Below are 21,102 nucleotides of genomic sequence, written 5' to 3'. Positions count from 1 at the left end.
CAACTTGTCATTCAGAACAAAAGTGTCAAGAAAAGACGCATGGCCGACACTTCTCGTAGTGCTACAGAGAAACTGACAAGTTTCAGATGTGCTTCTCAATGATAAAAAAAAATATGTGCACCTGTGAATTATAATGATCTCCACTCTCCTTCTTAATGGTTTTTATATGGAGCGACGTCAGTCCAGTGCCATCTCACAAAAAATAATTTGGAAACAGGGACAGGGGAAGTAGAGCATGCCCCCCCCCCTCTTGCTGTCCTGTTTTCCTTGTAGCTCCATGGTAGATATGAGTGAATATTCTTCTGTCTACGCTTCTGTGTGCGCAGTCACTTCAGCAACACGACTATGTGACACCACCATAACACGTCACATCTCTTCTGTCCTCCTGTCCAAAATGCAACTGAGGAGAGACAGATACAAATAACGCTTGTGCGTCCAAGCCTTTGGACCCTTTGTGAACTGTAACTCTTCGCAGAAGGTAAGTATATTTTTGGGTGCATAACTTTGATTGAGCATTGTGTATTATTTTCCTGCTCATAGCAGTTTTTTGTTCACTAAATGCCAGCAGTTCAAGACATACTTAGGATGTGTGTTGCTGCACACAGAGAAAAAAATACTTACAAATCTATCAAAACAGGTGCCATAAAAGTGGAGCATTATTTAGAAAATTATGTGCCAACAATTTTGTAAATCATCTTATTATCATTTTATCAAATCCGGGTATATAAATAAAGAGTGGTCTTGAACATTTTTAATATTTCTGAATGTTACAGCTTACATTGTGACTGTAAATGTGTCTTAAACTGCTGTGCTCTGCGAGGACAGAATCCAATTCCAAACCCTTCTGGATTACAATAAACTATCAGTGGGAATAAGAAGATGTTTTATTTATGAGAGCATGTTGATACATAGAGCAGCACCACTGCAAATATAATCCCCAATCATCTGTATTTCAGAGGCAATCACTGGCATGAAGGATTCTCCACAGTTCAATTCTGCTTGACATGAAGATAGAACCATTCTCTTGCTAATGTCCAAATTGAGATAGTTTAGCTAAATCACTTGAATTATGGCCACAAATATAGTATATGACAGAAAGTAAAATGGAAACAACATGTCGCAGTTTGTCAGCCTTTCAGCCATTTGCCATCAGTCAGGTCACACCTGGTTCCTTACACCTTCATATTAGGACGTTTAAAGTCTAGCCATCAGTTTCTCGTCCTGAACAACCTCTTTTTCTGCCTTGTTTCATCTGTGTCTCTAAAGAAATTGGGTTCAGATCAGTGGCCAACATTACATCCTGCTGCTTTTTATCCTTCTGATTTGGAAATAAAATTGTACTGAAAAAGTAGCATTAGACTTCAAACGGTTATGTACTGCACATATGGATGTGGTCTTGAAAGTGAAGGTTTTGTATACATACTGTAGGCTTTGAACGAAAATGGAGCTTGTTATATAGATGTACCTACATACATACATGAAAATCTGGTGTAAAGGGTGTTTACAGTTGGCCTATAATCGTAATTTTTGCGCCCCCTGAACCATGTAGAGTAGCGTCATGCATTTCTCAGGGCTTTGTAAAGCAGATCTGTTCTAGTTACTCGTAACATGAAAGGAGATATTTGAGTGTTCATAAGATTTATCAGAAAACAAAAACATAAATGAGATTTAAATAATTTCACTAAATTTATATCTACAATCACTAGTATTGTGAATGTTATTGTATATAACAGTGCCATGTAAATGTTTATGAGGCTAGGAGCTTCCACCATGGGTTAGTGGTCACAGCTTAGGATGCCCACATAGCTTCTGCCAGCCCTTAAAAGTTGCCACACAAATGCTGATATTGCTGGTAATGGTAGCAAGATGGCTCACTCCCCATGTTTTTCCCAAAATAAGAAAAATGGCTGAGAAATATGATAATGAATCAATATTTGGATAATTTTCCGGCATGTCTGTAAATGCAGTTGACAAGGTCTGGTCTTCATCCGGCCAATTGTTTTGCGAAAGCGGCTCTAATTTTGGAATAGAAAGGAGACTACAATTGTCAGCTATTTGTGTGCAACTGGTTATATCCACTATTATATTCCAGCTGTTTAATTTTTACAGTATGGTGACAGTTTATTTTATGCAATATACAGTCAGGTGCATAAATATTGGGACATTGACAGAATTTCATATTTTGGCCTCTATTCACCACCACAATGGCTTTGAAATGAAACAAACAAGATGTGCTTTAACTGCAGACTTTCTGATTAATTTGAGGGTAATTACATCCAAATCAGGTGAACGGTGTAGGAATTACAACGGTTTCTATATGTGCCTCCCACTTTTTAAGGAGCCAAAAGTAATGGGACAAACTAAACAATCCTAAATCTAACTTTCACTTTTTAATACTTTGTTGCAAATCCTTTGCAGGCAATTACAGCCTGAAGTCTGGAATGCATAGATATCACCAGACGCTGGGTTTCATCCCTGGTGATGCTCTGCCAGGCCTCTACTGCAAATGTCTTCAGTTCCTGCTTGTTCTTGGGGCATTTTCCCTTCAGTTTTGTCTTCATCAAGTGAAATGCATGCTCAATCGGATTCAGGTCAGGGGATTGACTTGGCCATTGCATAACATTCCACTTTTTAGCCTTAAAAAACTCTTTGGTTGCTTTTGCAGTATGCTTCGGTTCATTGTCCATCTGCACTGTGAAGCGCCATCCAATGAGTTCTGAAGCATTTGACTGAATATGAGCATATAATATTGCCCGAAACACTTCAGAATTCATTCTGCTGCTTTTGTCAGCAGTCACATCATCAATAAATACAAGAGAACCAGTTCCATTGGCAGCCATACATGCCCACACCATGACACTATCACCACCATGCTTCACTGATGAGGTGGTATGTTTTGGATCATGAGCAGTTCCTTTCCTTCTCCATACTCTTCTCTTCCCATCACTCTGGTACAAGTTGATCTTTGTCTCATCTGTCCATAGGATGTTGTTCCAGAACTGTAATGGCTCTTTTAGATGTTGTTTGGCAAACTCTAATCTGGTCTTCCTGTTTTTGAGGCTCACCAATGGTTTACATCTTGTGGTGAACCCGCTATATTCACTCTTGTGAAGTCTTCTCTTGATTGTTGACTTTGACACATATACACCTACCTCCTGGAGAGTGTTCTTGATTTGGCCAACTGTTGTGAAGGGGTTTTTCCTTCACCAGGGAAATAATTCTTCTGTCATCCACCACAGTTGTTTTCCGTGGTCTTCTGGGTCTTTTGGTGTTGCTAAGCTCTCCGATGCATTTTTTCTTTTTAAGAATGTTCCAAATAGTTGATTTGGCCACACCTAATGTTTTTGCTATCTCTCTGATGGGTTTGTTTTGATTTTTCAGCCTAATGATGGCTTGCTTCACTGATAGTGACAGCTCTTTGGATCTCATATTGAGAGTCGACAGCAGCTGATTCCAAATGCAAATGTCACACCTAGAATCAACTCCAGACCTTTTACCTGCTTAATTGATAATGAAATAACGAGGGAATTGCCCACACCTGTCCATGAAATAGCTTTTGAGTTGATAGTCCCATTACCTTTGGCCCCTTAAAAAGTGGGAGGCACATATAGAAACCGTTGTAATTCCTACAACGTTCACCTGATTTGGATGTAAATACCCTCAAATTAAATCTGAAAGTATGCAGTTAAAGCACATCTTGTTTGTTTCATTTCAAAGCCACTGTGGTGGTGAATAGAGACCAAAATATGAAAATTCTATCAATGTCCCAATATTTATGCACCTGACTGTATATTTGAATTCTTACATTCTTCTTATTATTATTGTTATGTATATTATATGCTAGAGTTGCCCAGGTTGAAGGATGGGCATTCTAGTACATCTGCAGCCTTCATTTTGTACATTGTAGACCCACATTGGAGACCATGGCATATGAAAATGTGCTTGGAGGAAATTAGTAACTGTCAGTTCAGGTGCAGTGTGACAGTTGATCCTTCGACTCACGGCTCTTCCGTTGGAGCTCTGCCTGGCTCCCACTTGTACATATCAGCCTGTGCCTTCAAATCAGTGCAGTTTTAGGCACTGGAAGATATCCTGAGCTAACTTTCTTAAACAAAAAATTCCAATCAGACATTCCACAGCCTACTTGGTGGGCACCATGTAGACCTTCATGGCCCTGACGAATTTCAAACAAAAACCTAATCCTGGTCTAACTTCAACACCATGCCAAATTTGGTGGAGCCAGGTATAAAACTCTGGCTATACATAAAGGACAAACAGGCACACACACACACACATACACACTTTCTCGCTTATTATATAGATATTGTATATTTATTATTTTTATTATTATTATTAATAATGTTTTGGGTGAAAATTGTATAACAATGGTACTAATTGCTAAATGGGGGGTGCAAGAAAAATAGAATGGGTTTGTCCAAAAATTAACAAACCTGTTATTATGATATGGGATGTAGTCAAATTATCAACAATGAAAATTTAGATAATCATAAAGGTTGAAGCCAAAATGTCAGCTGACATCATGTTGACATGGTCAAAATGTAGACAGACAAAAGGTGGATATGGACATGAGGTTGTAGAGTCAAAATGTCAACATGGAAAAAAAAGTAGATGCAGACAGTCAAATGTCGACAAGCAAAATGTAAACACGGTCATTTAGGAGCAAATTGCTGATCTTCATTTACTCCCATATGTTACCAGATTTTCATTCCAACCAATCAACTAGTTGGCTTGTTGGATGAAAGTTAGTATAGTGTGTGGCAAGCTTAAGAATAGCATTATACAATAATTATGCCCGCTGTGGCATTTTGGGAACATATGCTTTTTGTTATGTGACTTTATTTTGTTATGTTTTGCCTGTTGTAGAGTTTCATATCAGAACTTTTGGGCCTGTTTTTTATAAGAAAAGAAAACCCTTTTATAGTGTCCATTTGTTATCTATGATAGTTTTGTCCTCTCTGTTATTACTTATATACGGCATTATAGCCATTATTAGCACATACATATACCATTGTGTACACTGCACATTTGTGTTGTAATGTGCTCTTTTCTTTTTTATAGATTTACTAAAGCTTATACTTTAATACGTATTTGTTACAAGTCCAGTCCAGGACTTGTCTTCTGCCAGTATTCCTCCTGCTCCTGACCATGCTTCTAGGTTGCCGGTTGCTAGGAGACCCAGACGTCAGAGGATTTCACATGTTTCCATCTAGTGTTGCCTGATTGGCAGCTGATCCTATTTGAACTTCCTGGACTGTCGCCGCCCTGTCGGCTATAGAGTTTTCATGTGGATCTTTTGGTTATGCAAGCTGCTCTCTGTGCATCCAGACTTCCAGCTATATTTTCTACATGCTGCGTATATTCTGCTCACCGGCTTTTAAGTGACCCAAGTACCCTGGGTCCAAGCAACACTGTCTCCAGGGCCCTCCAGGCCATACAGCTATCCTGCTTCTATACCACGTTTCAAGTAACGCTGTCTGCAGGCCCCTCCAGGCCATACAGCTATCCTGCTTCTATACCACGGTTCAAGCATTGCTGTCTACGGTGCTTCCAGGCCATACAGCTATCCTGCTTCTATACCGCGGTTCAAGCATCGCATTCTACAGAGCCTCCAGGCCATACAGCTATCCTGCTTCTATACCACGGTTCAAGCATCGCTGTCTACTGAGCCCTCCAGGTCATACAACTATCCTGCTTCTATACCACGGTTCAAGCATCGCTATCTACAGAGCCTCCAGGTCGTACAGCTATCCTGCTTCTATACCACGGTTCAAGCATCGCTGTCTACTAAGCCCTCCAGGCCATACAGCTATCCTGCTTCTGTACCACGGTTCAAGCATCGCTGTCTACAGAGCCCTGCAGGCTATACAGCTATCCTGCTTCTATACCATGGTTCAAGCATCGCTGTCTACAGAGCCCTCCAGGCTATACAGCTATCCTGCTTCTAAACCACGTTTCTAGCTACGCTGTCTACTATGCCCTTCAGGCCAAACAGCAATCCTGCTTCAACACCACGTTTCAAGCACCGCTGTCTGCTAGGCCTTTCAGGCCAAACAGCAATCCTGCTTCAACACCACGTTTCAAGCACCGCTGTCTACTAGGCCCTCCAGGCCATACAGCAACCCTGCTTCAACACCACGTTTCAAGCACCACTGTCTACTAGGCCCTCCTGGCCATACAGCAATCCTGCTTCTACACCAGGTTTCAAGCATTGATGTCTGCTAGGCCCTCCAGGCCATACTGCAATCCTGCTTCTATACCAGGTTTCAAGCAGCGCAGTCTGCTAGGCCTTCCAGCAATCCTGCTTCTTCACCACGTTTAAAGCATTGCTGTCTACTAGGCCTCCTGGCCATTTAACAACTTTAGTTTGGACTGTAAACCTACAGTATATTCTATTGACTGTCCTATGGTTTCAGCTCCTTATTGCACCATTGACATGTTGTGTTTTCACTGGTCTATCATATCATTTATTTAGTAAACTGCCATGATTTAACTATACTTCTTGTTTTTGTTCTTCGATGTGCCACGTATCTCCAACACCTCCATATCGGTCCTAGCAATTACTAGAGAATCGTAACAGTATTGAAAGCCACTAAACATATATATATTGTGGCAGTATCACTAGAGATGGCATTGGTGAGCAGCAGATTCTGTGTGAGATTGGAGAGATCCTCCCACACAGAGTAGAAATACTGAGTGGTGATACACCTGCCTGGTGGAGAGAGCTCAGGTGTGAGCTAGTGAGAAGGCCGAGCAGTCAGGCTGGTGGAGACAGTCTAGTTGGGACTGTAACAGCCAGAGAGCCCAGTGAAGCTGAGCGAGCCATTGGGGGCCAGGAGGCTGGTGTCTGGACCTTGCGGGAGGCAAGGGGGAACTACAAAACTCTCTGACCGTGAGACATTGAAGCAGTAAAGCTGCGGGCTGAGAAAGCCAGGGCCTATATCTGTGTGATACAGGGAAGGCCACCACAATTGTGTTTGTGTAGCTGTGGCAGCCAAGCCAAGCCAGGCTGGAGCCAGCGATAGGCCTGCAAGAAGCAGGCAGGGACTTTGTTGGCAGACTAGCTGCGTCACACTAGAGAGGGCTCAAGAAGTGAGCTAGATGCCCTAAACAGGGGCTAGGTTGTTTTGTTATTTTCTGTTTGTTATTTTCTGTATCCTGAATTCACAAGCTGGAAGTAAAAGCATCTTTTGTTTACGTAAAAGCCGTGTGTGGACCCTCAATAAGCACCTAAACACTGCACCCATCCACCCTCTGCCGAGCTAAATAACCCAAGGCATCACAATAAATAAATAAATAAATATATATATATATATTATTATTATTTTTTTTGCTACTAAAATGTAATGATTAGTAAATGGTATATGACTTAGGCCTTATTTAAAATTCCATTTATGGACATATATTATCAAGACATATATTGTCAAGCTAGTATTGAATTTAGAGAGTGCCACGTATTGTACCTACATGTCTATATTTTATATCTCAACATTTGACATTTCGGCCATGTCAAAATGTCGACATGGTCAAAATGTCAACTATTAAAACAGCACATACAGTAGTTTAAACTAATAAAATGTCCACACAATGACCATGGCTTTATTTTGAATGTTGACGTTATGTCAAGGTTGCCGATATTCTGGCTGCCCCACTGGGAGGGAGCAGCCAGATCGGCATTGCAATTGGGGGCGTGAATCGCGTCATCCGGGGGGGGGGGGGGTCTGGAGGTTTGCCTGCCTTTCCAGGAGGCCAGTGGCGGCACCCGAATTCCGGAGGCTCCCGGATGAATCGGAAGAGTAGGCAAGTATGCATTACGACATTTTGATTGTCCACATATTTATTATCGACAAATCTAGTCCATGTCGACATTTTGGTAGTCTACATACTGTAGCTGTCGATATTATGGTGTTTATATTATGATTGTCTATATTTTAAGTAATATACCACACCCTATTATACTGTCATGTACAGAGGTTAATGTGGTTAAGAGGGTGTAGAGTGGTTTAGCGTGTTCATTTATACTTAATATTATAAGATGGTGCAAAAACTACTTAAGCGATTTTCATGAAAGCTGCATCATTTATAGTGGAAACTCCTATAAATAACCTGCACTTTGCTTCATCTCGATATGTCAAGTTAATGCTGAGTAATAACAAAAACAAAATGTATTGCCATCATCAATGCAAGAGATAGGTGTGGTACGATGCACACGGCCGATAAGGGGAGGGGGGGGGAGAGGTACTTTGGGCCTGCGTTCACTTGAATAGCATATGCTACATAGTAGTCTGTGCACAGGGCACACAGTGACATTGGTGTGAGTGGTGGATGAATAGGATAGGCTACATAGCAGTCTGTGCACAGGGCACACACTGACAATGGTGTGAGTGGTGGACGAATAGGATAGGCTACATAGCAGTCTGTGCACAGGGCACACAGTGACAATGGTGTGAGTGGTGGATGAATAGGATAGGCTACATAGCAGTATGTGCACAGGGCACACAGAGACATTGGTGTGAGTGGTGGGTGAATAGGATAGGCTACATAGCAGTCTGTGCACAGGCACACAGTGACGTTGGTGTGAGTGGTGGGTGAATAGAATAGACTACATATCAGTCTGTGCACAGGCACATAGTGACATTGGTGTGAGTGGTGGGTGAATAGGATAGACTACATAGCAGTCTGTGCACAGGGCACACAGTGACATTGGTGTGGGTGGTGGATGAATAGGATAGACTACATAGCAGTCTGTGCACAGGGCACACAGTGACATTGGTGTGAGTGGTGGGTGAATAGCATAGGCTACATAGCAGTTTGTGCACAGGCACACAGTGACATTGGTGTGAGTGGTAGGTGAATAGCATAGGCTACATAGCAGTCTGTTCACAGGCACACAGTGACATTGGTGTGAGTGGTAGGTGAATAGCATAGGCTACATAGCAGTCTGTGCACAGGGCACACAGTGACATTGGTGTGAGTGGTGGGTGAATAGGATAGGCTACATAGCAGTCTGTGCACAGGGCACACAGTGACATTGGTGTGAGTGGTGGGAGAATAGGATAGGCTACATAGCAGTCTGTGCACAGGCATACAGTGACATTGGCGTGAATGGTAGGTGAATAGTATAGGTTACGTAGCAGTCTGTGCACAGGGCACACAGTGACATTGGTGTGAGTGGTGGATGAAGGCAATGCTGCCACCAGTTTGTATAGCGCTGCTGGTCATGTGGGCCACTCCCGTCACAGGGCACCTATGCAAAGCAATACAACTAGAACACCTCATATAAACATATAAATAACATTTTTGGCAGAAGTCAGTTCAACCCACAAGTAATTGCGCACATATGCAGCACCTACAGTAGCCTCGAACGCGTACATTTTTGTTCGCAGACCCTTAGTATGCATACAAATACCTGTGAGTTCAGGGCAAGATGGGGGGCAAGTTGATTTGCTGTTGCTGGTGTTTTTCCCTGCTTGTGGTTAATGATTCAACACATGAAGCATGAGACCTTCATAGTAGCTCTAATGCAACTTATTATTTGTGAGACAGCTCCTAAGCATTGTGAGGAAGCTTTATTGGTGCCCAAAGTGATGCACTGCTGGAAAGAGTTATAGGTGAATTTGAACTTTAATGAGTATATTATGGAAAGCTGGCTCCTTGCTGTTTAAAGTTAGCGGAGATGCCAGAATTGTAATGGGAAAAGAATGTAGATGATGAACTGCTTTGAATTAGGAACAGGAGCGTGTGCATGTCTGAAGATCATGTCTGCCCCCCACACTGCAATTTAGCCAAGTATACAAAAACTATCTAGAAAGGAATGAAGCACAGTACGGTTACGTAGTATTATACAGAAACATTTGAATAGGGAGAAAACCAAACTTACTATTAGCTGTTAAAAAATAAAAGCAGGACACTTTCTTTACAGTAAAGAAAATACTTTAAACCAAGGAAATTATTATTAATAAAGCAGCAGTGTTTCATTTTAAATATTATATATGGCTAGGAGGCTGGCACTCATCCTTACATAACTTACATCTTGCCACGGTGCCGCTAACACAAGAATCAATATACACCTAAATATAAAATAGTGGCACTCTGTGGACTTCTTATAGATGATACAGCCAGGTGCAAATCACCAGGTCACCGGAGCTATCCTTGGATCAGGTCCTTGCAAAAAAATTTCAATAAAACTGAAACATGGACTATTCCAAGGATAGCTCCGGTGACCTGGTGATTGCACCTGGCTGTATCATCTATAAGAAGTCCACAGAGTGCCACTATTTTATTTATTGGAGTATATATATTTACATACATACACACATTTATATTACTGTGACCACCAGGAGGCACTGTTCTTGTTGAAGTGTCTGTACGTTACATTATCATTAAACATTAAAAATTATTTGTGTTCAATCATTTATGGCTAGTATATGTATTAGAGATGTGCGCTGACCCTCGTGTTTTGGTTTTGGATCTGGATTCATCTTCATGTTTTGATTTTGCAAAATCACCCTCAAGTGTTTTGGTTTTGGATCTGGATTAAAAAAAAAAAAAGTTTTTAAAAACAGCTAAAATCATGTAAATTATGCAATCCAAAATCCGAAATGCGGATTAAAAACCTGAATTCCAAACTGACAAAAAAGATCAGAACTGCGACTTTATTTTATCCGGATTAACAAAATTCAGGCGGATTTGGACTCCTGGAGAACTGAACCGCACATATCTAGTATATACAGTATTTTATAGAGCATGATTTATTTAATTTTTTAATCATATGTCAGTGAAATGACTTGACCTTCTACTAATGCCTTTCATCACTTCCATAGAGTTACCATTGAAATAATGTAATGTCTATTCCATGGAAATCGCACCATTGTTTTATTATTGGCTCAATGTAATTATAAAATAAATATTTTTTAGAAATTAGCTCACAAGAGTGTGATGTAATCTATCGTAAACTTGTATTTGGCCATTCTTGCACTCCATCTTCAGACACCTTCTGCTGACACCATATTATTAACATGTGTTGACTTCACAGAATGAGGGTAGCCAGTGTACCAGGTAACCAGTGGCGGTTCTAGGGGCGGGGAAGCAGGGCAATTGCCTGGGGCGCTGCAGTCTAAAGGCACAGCTGAGGTGTCCCCGCCGGCGCCGTCTAATAGACGGCATCTGCGCGCGCTTGCCCGCCGCCTGAGAACATCGCACCGCCGCCACTTTCCCTCCCACTTTCCTCACATAGTGCAGCACCCCCCGCGGCATTCTGGGAGTCCTAGAATGCCAGACGCGGCTGGCAGCCGCGACGACATCACAGCGCGCAGGGGAGACACATCCCACTGCACTCGTCGGGCACTACAATGTCAGCCTGGCTCGGTCACTCGGTGCGGGCTTCCACTAGACTGTGGTGGCCAGCTGGGCGAGGCTCGGAGCGCGGGGTGTATGGATACTGACATAGAGAAATTGGGACCACTGACAGCCACCTGCGGGGACACACCTGCGTGACAGCGGGTGGCAGTGCAGGTACGTGGAGGGCCTGTCACCTAGTGTCAGTGCTGTCTGTATGCTCTATGCATTTGTTGTCCCATTGTCAATGCTGCTTATTTCTTCCATGGCTCACGGTGGGGCGGGTTACTGTGCGCTGAGCAGGTAATGGATTTCTAATTCTTCGTTCTGCTGAGGCTGCCATGCACTCTTAGGACCTTCTACTGTGGGAGAAGGATGACGGTTTTCTACTTGTAGCATCAAAGTACTGCCCACAGCCCCATCTCTGTCCCTCTGTGTAGTGGGCAAATATGCTTTAGGTGATAATGAAGACCAGCAAGTATAAGTTACCTGTAATGTGTTTTTCTAGAATTTGACAAGTGTTTAATGTCCTTAGTAATGTCTTTAAAAATGTAATGAAATAAGCATGGCACGCTATATTAATTAATGTATTATAAAGGGCATTACTGTATGCAGTATGTGTAAGGGGCATTACCGTGTGCGGCATAAGAGATGATTTTTTGACATTGTTTAAAAAAAGATGTCAAAAATCATGTTAGTAAATGTGTGATTTAGACCACGAAACACAAAATCGACTAAAAATCAACCAAAAATTGACTTTTAGTAAATATACCCCACGGGGTTCTTTATGCAGAGAATTCTGTTGCCACTTTGTTTTGGGCAGTATCTCTGTTGTCTAAAGTCAAACTATACAAAGCACATTACCGGAAATTATAATCATCTAATTCCCTTTCTCTCACTTCCCCAAGTCATATAGTCATCATCTTTCTGTCATTCAGCCAAACCATAATATTATTGTCATGACCATATTTTTCTCTTTCCAGGGCATTCTTGAGAACATGCAAAACCATATTTAGTAGAGAATATGTTGTAAAATCATCTGCTTGACTATATATTATCCAATAACCCCACAATGCATTCTTCTCCTTTGCTGCCAAAATAACATTATATTTCATCACGTTTAGATCCCTTCATTCTATGAGATACAATTATATTAGACTTTATGTAGTATTTTCTACATAGTCTTCATTGTATGTAAAGCTGGGTACACACTTATGCGGCCCGGCAGCCTACCAACCGTAGTGACGACCAACCTGCCGATTTGGTAAACTATACACACTTACCAATCGGCCGCTTGATATGTATGGTAAGACATCACAACTGGTTGGGCATTTAAATTTGCCCGCCCAGTTTTGATGTCAGTGGTCCTTGCAGCCAATATATAGGATGTTTGTCACCCGTACACACACTCAGATGCACCAATATATCTGCATGACATATTAGCATGGGCTGTGCTGCAGGGCCGACCTGATATGTCTGTGAACGACGTCGTTCACAGACATATCGGGTGTACACACCCGCCGATGTGTTACCGATATATCGTTCGTCAGTCGAACTAACGATATATCAACAACTGTGTAACCAGCTTCAGTCATAGATTTCACCACTTTCCCTCTACTGAGTACTGTGATGTCTCCTCCATATTTACTTTCACATGTTATCACTAATGTTTCTTTTTAATAGACATTTTTCAATTTAAATGATTATTGCAGCTTACAACGTGTTTTCCAATTTAAAAATCTAATTTTCTTTACTGCCGGATATCAATTTATTAATTAACTAATTCAGTAGACAGTTGTGACATCATATTATATAGCAGCCAAAATAATAAATTAAGTACAATTACCTACTTCCCAACTTTTTATAATGGCTATTCATGTTGCACTTGAGAGAAGGGGCATGGTAACGCTTCCCGGGCCACATCCTGCATTTCCAACGTGGTGGGCCAGTCCCCTCCCATATCTTAGCAGTAGTGCACAACACTAATTCTCCGCTGTACTGCTATTCACTAGACAGGTCAAGTGTACAGTCAACCAATCAGAAGCAGTTACCTAGTGCTGCTGATCGTCATCACCATTATTGCAGCTACTGTAGTTGTAACAGCTCACAGCACCCATATAAAACACAGGTGTGTATGCATCTGCTTCCAGATCTACCTTAGTCACAATTATGTGATTATGTCCTTATTGTACTTACCCTACACATACCCACCCCTCATCTTTCCCATTCCTCTTCCCTTAAGGAGTTCTCACTGTAAGATATGACAAAAATCTGCTGATGGCTATTTGCATTTTCATCTTTGGTTCCCATGTACAGTGGGAAATGTTTTTACGCAATAATCAGAGGTACAGCCAACTCTACATGCGCACCTATATCCCTCCAGTGCAGCCCTGCACGACGCATATGCCTGTCTGCTGACACACAGGAAAGGGTTCTTTTCATATCCCTCCCTGTTGTGTTCACACATATGCACATACATATATACTATCACACACTTATACATATACATACATACTGTGATAAGGTCAGGGTAGGGGGTCCCTCTCCTGGGGTAGATGGACACCACCTTACACACAGCAGCCAGGAAATAGCACTCCAGTCGTGGATTTTCGTACAAGCGGGTCGGCGCCAGTTTTTATTGTGCAATATCAATAATCAAAGAAACAAAACCTAAAATAAACCCTAGCCCGACTGGGCTCTAACTAGACAGTAAGTTCCCTCACTACAGAACAATAAATAAATCCCTGTCCACAGTACCTTCTCGTTTGTAGCCAACAGTGTCTCAGAGCAAGTTAACCTGCGGGCCTGCTCTCCCAGGTATGAGACACTAAACCCAGCATAAATCAGCCATTTCCAGGTGCAAGCCCTAGTGAGCCTGTTACCAGGCTGAAAGGCCCAACACCTGGAGTGGCCTGTGGATGGAGCCCTCCCTCTCCTGACATCCACACCCCAGGACCCATTCCGGCTTTTCACAGAAGCCGACATTTCTAGTCTGCTTTATCCAACAGTCTTCTCCTGGGGGTTTTAAAAGACATAAGACAGGAATCTGGGACAGATATAGAAGCCATTCCACACTTCTCCTGTGCTTCTATCACAATACTTACATACATATATACTGTCACACACTTATATACATACATACATACATACATACTGTCAGACACATACATAGTTACATGGTTTTACACATACATACATAGTCACACACTTATAAACATGCATACATACTGTCACACACATATACACATATATACACTCTGTCACACACATATACACATGCATACATACTGTCACACGGAATCGGTATGTAATGCCGGCTGTCTGGCTGCCTCCTGTCAGAATACTGCCAGTGGCATCCCGATGGTTGGTACCCCGACAGGGGTCGGGTAAGTATACTTACCCTCTCCCTTCGTGCCTAAACCTAAGCCTCCCCCTTAGTGCCTAACCCCCACCCCAGTGGTGCCTAACCTAACCTGCCCCCAAAACCTAACCCTAACCTCGCTATGCTCCCTAAATCTAACCGTTCCCCCCCCACCCCCACGGCTAAGGCTAAGGGCGCCCTACTTACCTCTTTCAGGCAGGCGTCTTTTGGCTTTCTGGCATCGGGATTAAGATAAACGTTGGTATTTTGACGCCTATCTTAAGTCCATTGTCAAGATTCCCCTGTCGTTATTGAGACCAGCGGCATCGCGGCCGCCGGTCTCATAACTACACCCCCTGTCACACACATATAAACATAATTAGTCATGCAGCCACACACAGTCATACACTTATACACATGTAGTATGTGTCACATACAGCCATAAACATATATACACATACATACATAGTCACACACATACATATCATCACACACTTATACACATACATACTGTAATTCAGGTAGTCAGACGCATATACACAATCACACACACACATACATACAGCCACACACTTATGTACATACGGTTATACACATAGTAATGAACATATACACATACATACAGTCACACACATACATATAGTCACTCACTTATACGCATATACATATAGTGTCCCCCTTCTTCTCCCTCTTAGTGTTCATGCCAGACCAGGGATAGAGGAGGGAGCGCTGAGGTGCGGGCCTTCACGCACTCCCAAAAAGAGATCGTGACTGTCCCGGGAGGGGGCCTTGTGAACGTCCCCGTCACTCCTGGGGGCGTGCCCAGCACTTACAGAAGTGCTGGGCTTCCCCCTTTCCCCTCACTTTGCATAGATGCTGTGTGCATGGCATCTGTTCACCTGCAGGCGATCGGAAACCGCAACTTTTCCCACCCACGAACACTGGGCCCCACATGTGGAGATGGCACAGGGCAAGCTGCTTTAGCAGAGCGTTGCTATAAGGGCAGGGCGCAGTGCCAAGCAAAAAAAGGCTAGCGGAAACTCTACTGCTACCTTATATCATCACTTGGCTCACTGTCTGCATCTACTCTGGACTCCTCCCCTCCAGTACACTCCTCTCTCCCATGCTGCTGCTGGCAGTGACTACACATTGCCATGTAGCTCCGTTTACCTTCTCGGATTCCACCCAGCCTCTTCTATTTAAGGATGGATATCAGAAGTCCGCCATTAAATGATGAGACAGGCTTCCACCATCAAATGTTAACCATTGTATTACAAACATTCAATGGTAAATCCATCACGATGGTTCGCGTATGCGCAGTTTTCTGAATTTGCGCATGCACAACACATGACTGGAGTGGGCAGAGTTGGACTGTCTGTCATGTTATGACACTAGAGGAGGCGGAGTGGACTGGTGCAGGACAGGACTCGAAGTAAGGACTACTGCAATGACACTAGCCCCCACTGAGTGACTCTGCTGCAGTGCTCTTGTGGTGCTGCACCTGCTGAGTAGTGTGACTGTGACAGGCAGGGCGTAACTAGACCTTTGTGTGCCCCATAGGTAAATTTATGAAGGGACCCCAACGCTCCATCAAAGTGACAGTGAGGGGAGGGAGAGCACGACAGAGCGGCTGGGGGAGGTCAGAATAGCAGAGGGGGTGGGGCCTGATGGAGTGGAGGGTGGGTTTAAAAAGCCAGAGACTGAGGTGTCATTTACATACAGAGTAATAGCTAACCTTGAGACTGTTGGCTGCACAGGTTTCAGCGCTGTCGGCTGATCCAATTCCTTATTGTTCTGATGAACTTGGTCTGCAGGTCTTCTCCTGTTGTACTCTCTACTGACACACTGGATAGCCAGCAGCTGCATGTTCCGCCATCCAGGACTCTCAGTCTCTCTCCCCAACCAAACAGCATTATCCCATCAGCTCTCCTTTGTTTCATGTGTTCTATCCTCCATCCTATACCTCCGGCTCTTTCCCCTCTTTATCTTTATGTTTACTCTGAGTTCTCCCACTTTTTTCCTCCTTATTGATCCACCCCCCCACCCCCACCCCAGCTAAACCTCTCTCTTCTGGCTATAACCCCTTGCGGCTGTCCCTCTCTGCCCCTTGCAAACTCTCTTCTCCTTTAACCCCCCTTTCCCCCCCGCTACTCTTCGTCTGGCCCACCGGTTTGCTAGTGCCACATGCCCCTCTCATCTGGCCCGTCCCGTCTTATCTGGCCCACCCCTTCTCCTCATCCAGTCTGCCCCTCTCATCTGGCCCACCCCCTCTCTGCTCTTTCCTCATCTGGACTGCCCCCTCTCCTCGACCAGCCTTTCCCCCTCTTATCTGACCCACCCCCCCTCTCCTCTTTCCTCATCTGGCCTTCCCCCTCTAATCTTGCCCAACCCTCTCTCTCCTCTTTCCTCATCTGGACCGCCCCCTCTCCTCGTCCAGTCTGCCTCCTATCCTCTTGCTCTGCAATGCATAACAGCAGCAGGCAAATACGCACTTGCGGGGTGGACAGACCTGAAAGAAAGGAGCTTGTTACACATATCCCAGCGCCATCCTTTAATCCAACTCTGCTACGATGCTGCCTGCTCAAGCCTCCACCCACGGACGTCCCAGCAGGGCAAGCAGCACCACAGCAGTAGTTTGATTGCTGCAGGCAGTGCTGTGTCACTGGGTGCAGGGGGAGTGGTGGGCCCCATAGCAGCCGCACTCCCTGCACCAACAGTAGTTACGCCTATGGTGACAGGTTAACACTACATACCACTGTGCAGCAGTAGTAATGTACATATACAGCTGTCCTACAACATACACTTCCAAAGTGTGCAAATGCGGCAGAATATTTACACTGTCACAAGGGCTATTTTTATGGAAAAATAGGTTTTGGAACTGTGGGTGGAGCTACTGGGGGTGGGGCTATAGAAAAACAATTGTATATATACAGTATATCCTGCTGAGAAATAGCACTAGTTGTCACATTCACAGCAGTGCATACAATACCTCTAACAGAAGTCTGGCAGGTAATCATCGGCACACCGTCAAATCATTACCATTCGATGGTGGCAAACAATAAAAACGCCATCATCTAATGGTAAAACCATTACCATTGGCATAAAAACATATATGGTTTGTAAACATCGACCATCGATGTCCATCCCTACTCCTTTTGAATTTCTAGAGCTTGCATTTCAAAGCCCTCTAAGAGAAGGGGGGGGACTAGCCCCTGTGCCCCCCCCCCCCCAATCCCCTTAATCTGGCTTTGATGTAGAGTCATAAAAAGGGAGCCCAAATAGTAAATGATCCAGGGAATGGATGAAATGTGTACCATTTGCACATGGCAATGATTTTACTATATTTGCTACATTCTATAAAAATGCTTTCCCAATTGGTTGGTGCAAATTGGACATTGAAAGTGAAGGCTACAGACTGTTGTCCTGAAACTTTGGAGACAAAAAAAAGTGAATGAAGTATTTTTAAGAAAAAAATAGTTTCTGCAGCCACATTGATCCAGGAATGCACACCCAAATGACCACCACTTGCAGACGATTTAAGTGTCTCCTTCCTGAACAAGAGATCTTATTTCTGCATGTATGCACATTATAAAACTACTGCTCTTAAATCACATTCACCAAGCCCCAGTCTGCCCCACTCATTCCATCAGAAGAAGATACATTGTGCGTCCCTGCAGCTGATACCATGAATGGGAGCCGTGCTTACCCATACACACATAGATAAATAGCAAAAATAGGTGAATTATCAAAAATGTAATTTTGTAATGACCTTTAATGACTTCGGGAAAGGGACAACCATGATGACCTTGTCTAGACATCAATGATAGCATGAGGAGAAAGGAAAACCTTTTTATATTAATTTTGCGGGGGGTTACAGATATGAAGTAACTGGAAATTAAATTGATAAACGGAAAAATTAAAACATTATATTTTGCAAAAATGTAAGGAATTACTTAGCTCATACTATAGCATATTATGATGACACAATATTCCAGAAGTTATGAGAAATTATTAATTGTTTAAAAAATTCTCTATATTCCCTTTCAAACCTGCAGCTTCTCTCTTTCCTTTTATCACTTTGCAGGATTATACAGTAAAACGCTGCCGTCCATTAAGCTAAGTGTTTGCTTTCTTCTGCTTATCTTGCCTGTCCCTTCTGAAAGTTTAATATACAGTATGTGCAGGTGCAGAGAAAATTTGCATTCTCCACTGCCAGATCATATAGTGCATTTACTTTACAGCTATATACAGTATAGAAACTGCAGAAAAAACTGTAAGAACTTATCTAGAGTGCCAATGGTGACCAATCACGGAGCACTAAAAAAAACATCTAGTCATTGATCTCAGCTCTCACATATCTATAATAATATGTCCTTGCTCTATTCTTCTTGTAGAGCTCATTGTCTCAGAGAGCCAGAAGCTTTTCATTACTTCCTCATGGAACATCCATTTCCTCATCCCCTGGGAGCCAGAGGCACTTGGCACACAGTGGCCCCAGCGTTGTCACCATCACACATCACAAGTCCCCTGCAGCTGCCCGAAGGTCCAGGAATCAGAATCCTACCCATCTACATGAAGTCAAAGAGGTCAGAAAATAACTGATATCCATGTGACATTAATGTCTCTTTAATGAACCACTAGTAATCACAGGTAATGGCAGTGTACACTGTGGGTGAGATGATCTAGTTTGAAAACCTCTGTTGTAACTTAAGAAATTCAGGTCATTCCAAGTAGGTTACTATATAATAAAGAACCAGCAGTATACAAGTCACACAGGCCAACAAAGGATTATATATATATATATATTTTTAGAAGCAAATATATATATATATTTATATATATATATATATATATATTTTTTTTTTTAATTGGCATGAAGCTGTTAGCCAATATAATGAGGCAAGAAGCTTATCTGGAAAATAAAAATCTTCTCAGATGTAGCAAAATGATAAAATGTTGCTTTTTATGGTATTTTTGCTGTAGTTTTTCTCAGTGGACAGGGTGCAGGTGCCAGTCTATTTCACAAAGTATAATGTGAGATAGAAGAGCAAGGGACACTAGGCTGCAAGGTCTGCCATATTCATACAGTTACATTTGACAAAGTGAGAAACAAGAGAATGGGAACCAGAATAAGATAAATGAGAATGTTATCATATGAACATATTGTAAGATGTCATTCTGTCCTAGTAGTGATCCATAAACAAGTGCAAGCGTGTATGTGCAATGCCTTCTGTTTTGTTCCTTGTGGTTCTCTCATGTACAAAAATAACATTTATTTATAGTGGCAGGGCCGGCAGCTTTTGGCTAACAAAAGTAAGTCGCTTATATTTATTAATTATTGGGTTTTAGACCTGTTCATTAGAATAAAATTTTACAGCAAAAGAAAGTGACAGGGGGGGCTCTGATCGGAGCCCGTCCCTGCAATGTGTTGCCAAGCTTATCATTCTTGAGCTCGGTACATTTGTCATTTTAGCAGTCCCCATAAAAACCTATGGGGACTGCTTTTGCTGTCAAAAATTGAGGACCGCAGTATATATCTCCAATATCTTCTCTACATACACCTCAGTGATGCTTAATATTTGAGGGTAGCTGATGAAAACGGGTGGATTTTGGTGGATATCGCTCAAAGATTTTTTGGTAAATATGCTTCTAAGACTCTTCTAGCATCATATAGCAATGAGAAAATGGGCTTTACCAAAACCCTGTCGATCAGCTTTGTCTAATTTTCACAGCAAGTGACTTGTGCAACATATTTTTTATTTCAAAAAGACATCTTAACAGCATTAAATAATAACTTGTTACAATACAGAGAGTATTCTGCAGAGAGATATTCAATACAGAAGGCATTCTAGTGACAACAATAGTGCTGCTAAGAACTAATTCATTTGTTCCAAGCTTTACAAGTAGAAGTTCCCAAGAAATTCTTATGTCATTGCACCCACTTTTTAAAATGAGAATTATTCATAAGTCTCCAGATGTGGGAGCAATCAGAGAAGCAAATCTACCACTTTGCTTTATAGCTACACAATTAGCTCAGTTTTTGTAGAACTCCCCTCGTTGCTTCAGAATTTGGGTTTCCATCAAAACATCCGTCACTAACACAGTCTCTGTTTCTTCATCGCAATGGGTCCCTTCACACATCAGAGGCCCAAATATAAATCATTTCTGCCGTAGCTTTTTTCTGAAGGCCCAAAATTCGCTCTGCACTCTCATGCCCATCTTCTACAGCCCAACATTACCTCTGGGCTTCAGTCATGCTTCTTTCTCTGCTTGAATTAAACAATTTCAAAGGTTTCTTACTTATCTCATACACCCCTGGAACTTCTTTCATTTTTCCTAACTTTAAGGAGAATACCAAATTCCAGAAACAAGATATTTTACAATAC

General features: G+C 42.5%; 1 protein-coding gene across 3 annotated transcripts in view; it reads left to right on the top strand.

The window, feature by feature from the left end:
* Window positions 1-21,102, top strand: part of OSBPL10 (oxysterol binding protein like 10) — a 534,391-nt gene that overhangs the window by 231,391 nt on the left and 281,898 nt on the right. For 2 of the 3 annotated variants that reach the window (XM_088463519.1, XM_088463516.1), the window contains exon 4: window positions 19,111-19,302. The exons of the other annotated variant lie outside the window; for it this stretch is intronic. In XM_088463519.1, coding sequence (XP_088319645.1) covers window positions 19,111-19,302 — 192 coding nt within the window. The remainder of the gene's footprint in view (window positions 1-19,110; window positions 19,303-21,102) is intronic. 3 annotated transcript variants of the gene reach the window in all.

The sequence above is a fragment of the Taudactylus pleione genome, unplaced genomic scaffold (genome assembly GCF_031769625.1).
Source record: "Taudactylus pleione unplaced genomic scaffold, aTauple2 ptg000053l, whole genome shotgun sequence".
NCBI lineage: Eukaryota > Metazoa > Chordata > Amphibia > Anura > Myobatrachidae > Taudactylus > Taudactylus pleione.
Note: the sequence above shows the minus strand (reverse complement) of the source record. Positions and strands in the feature narration are given on the sequence as shown.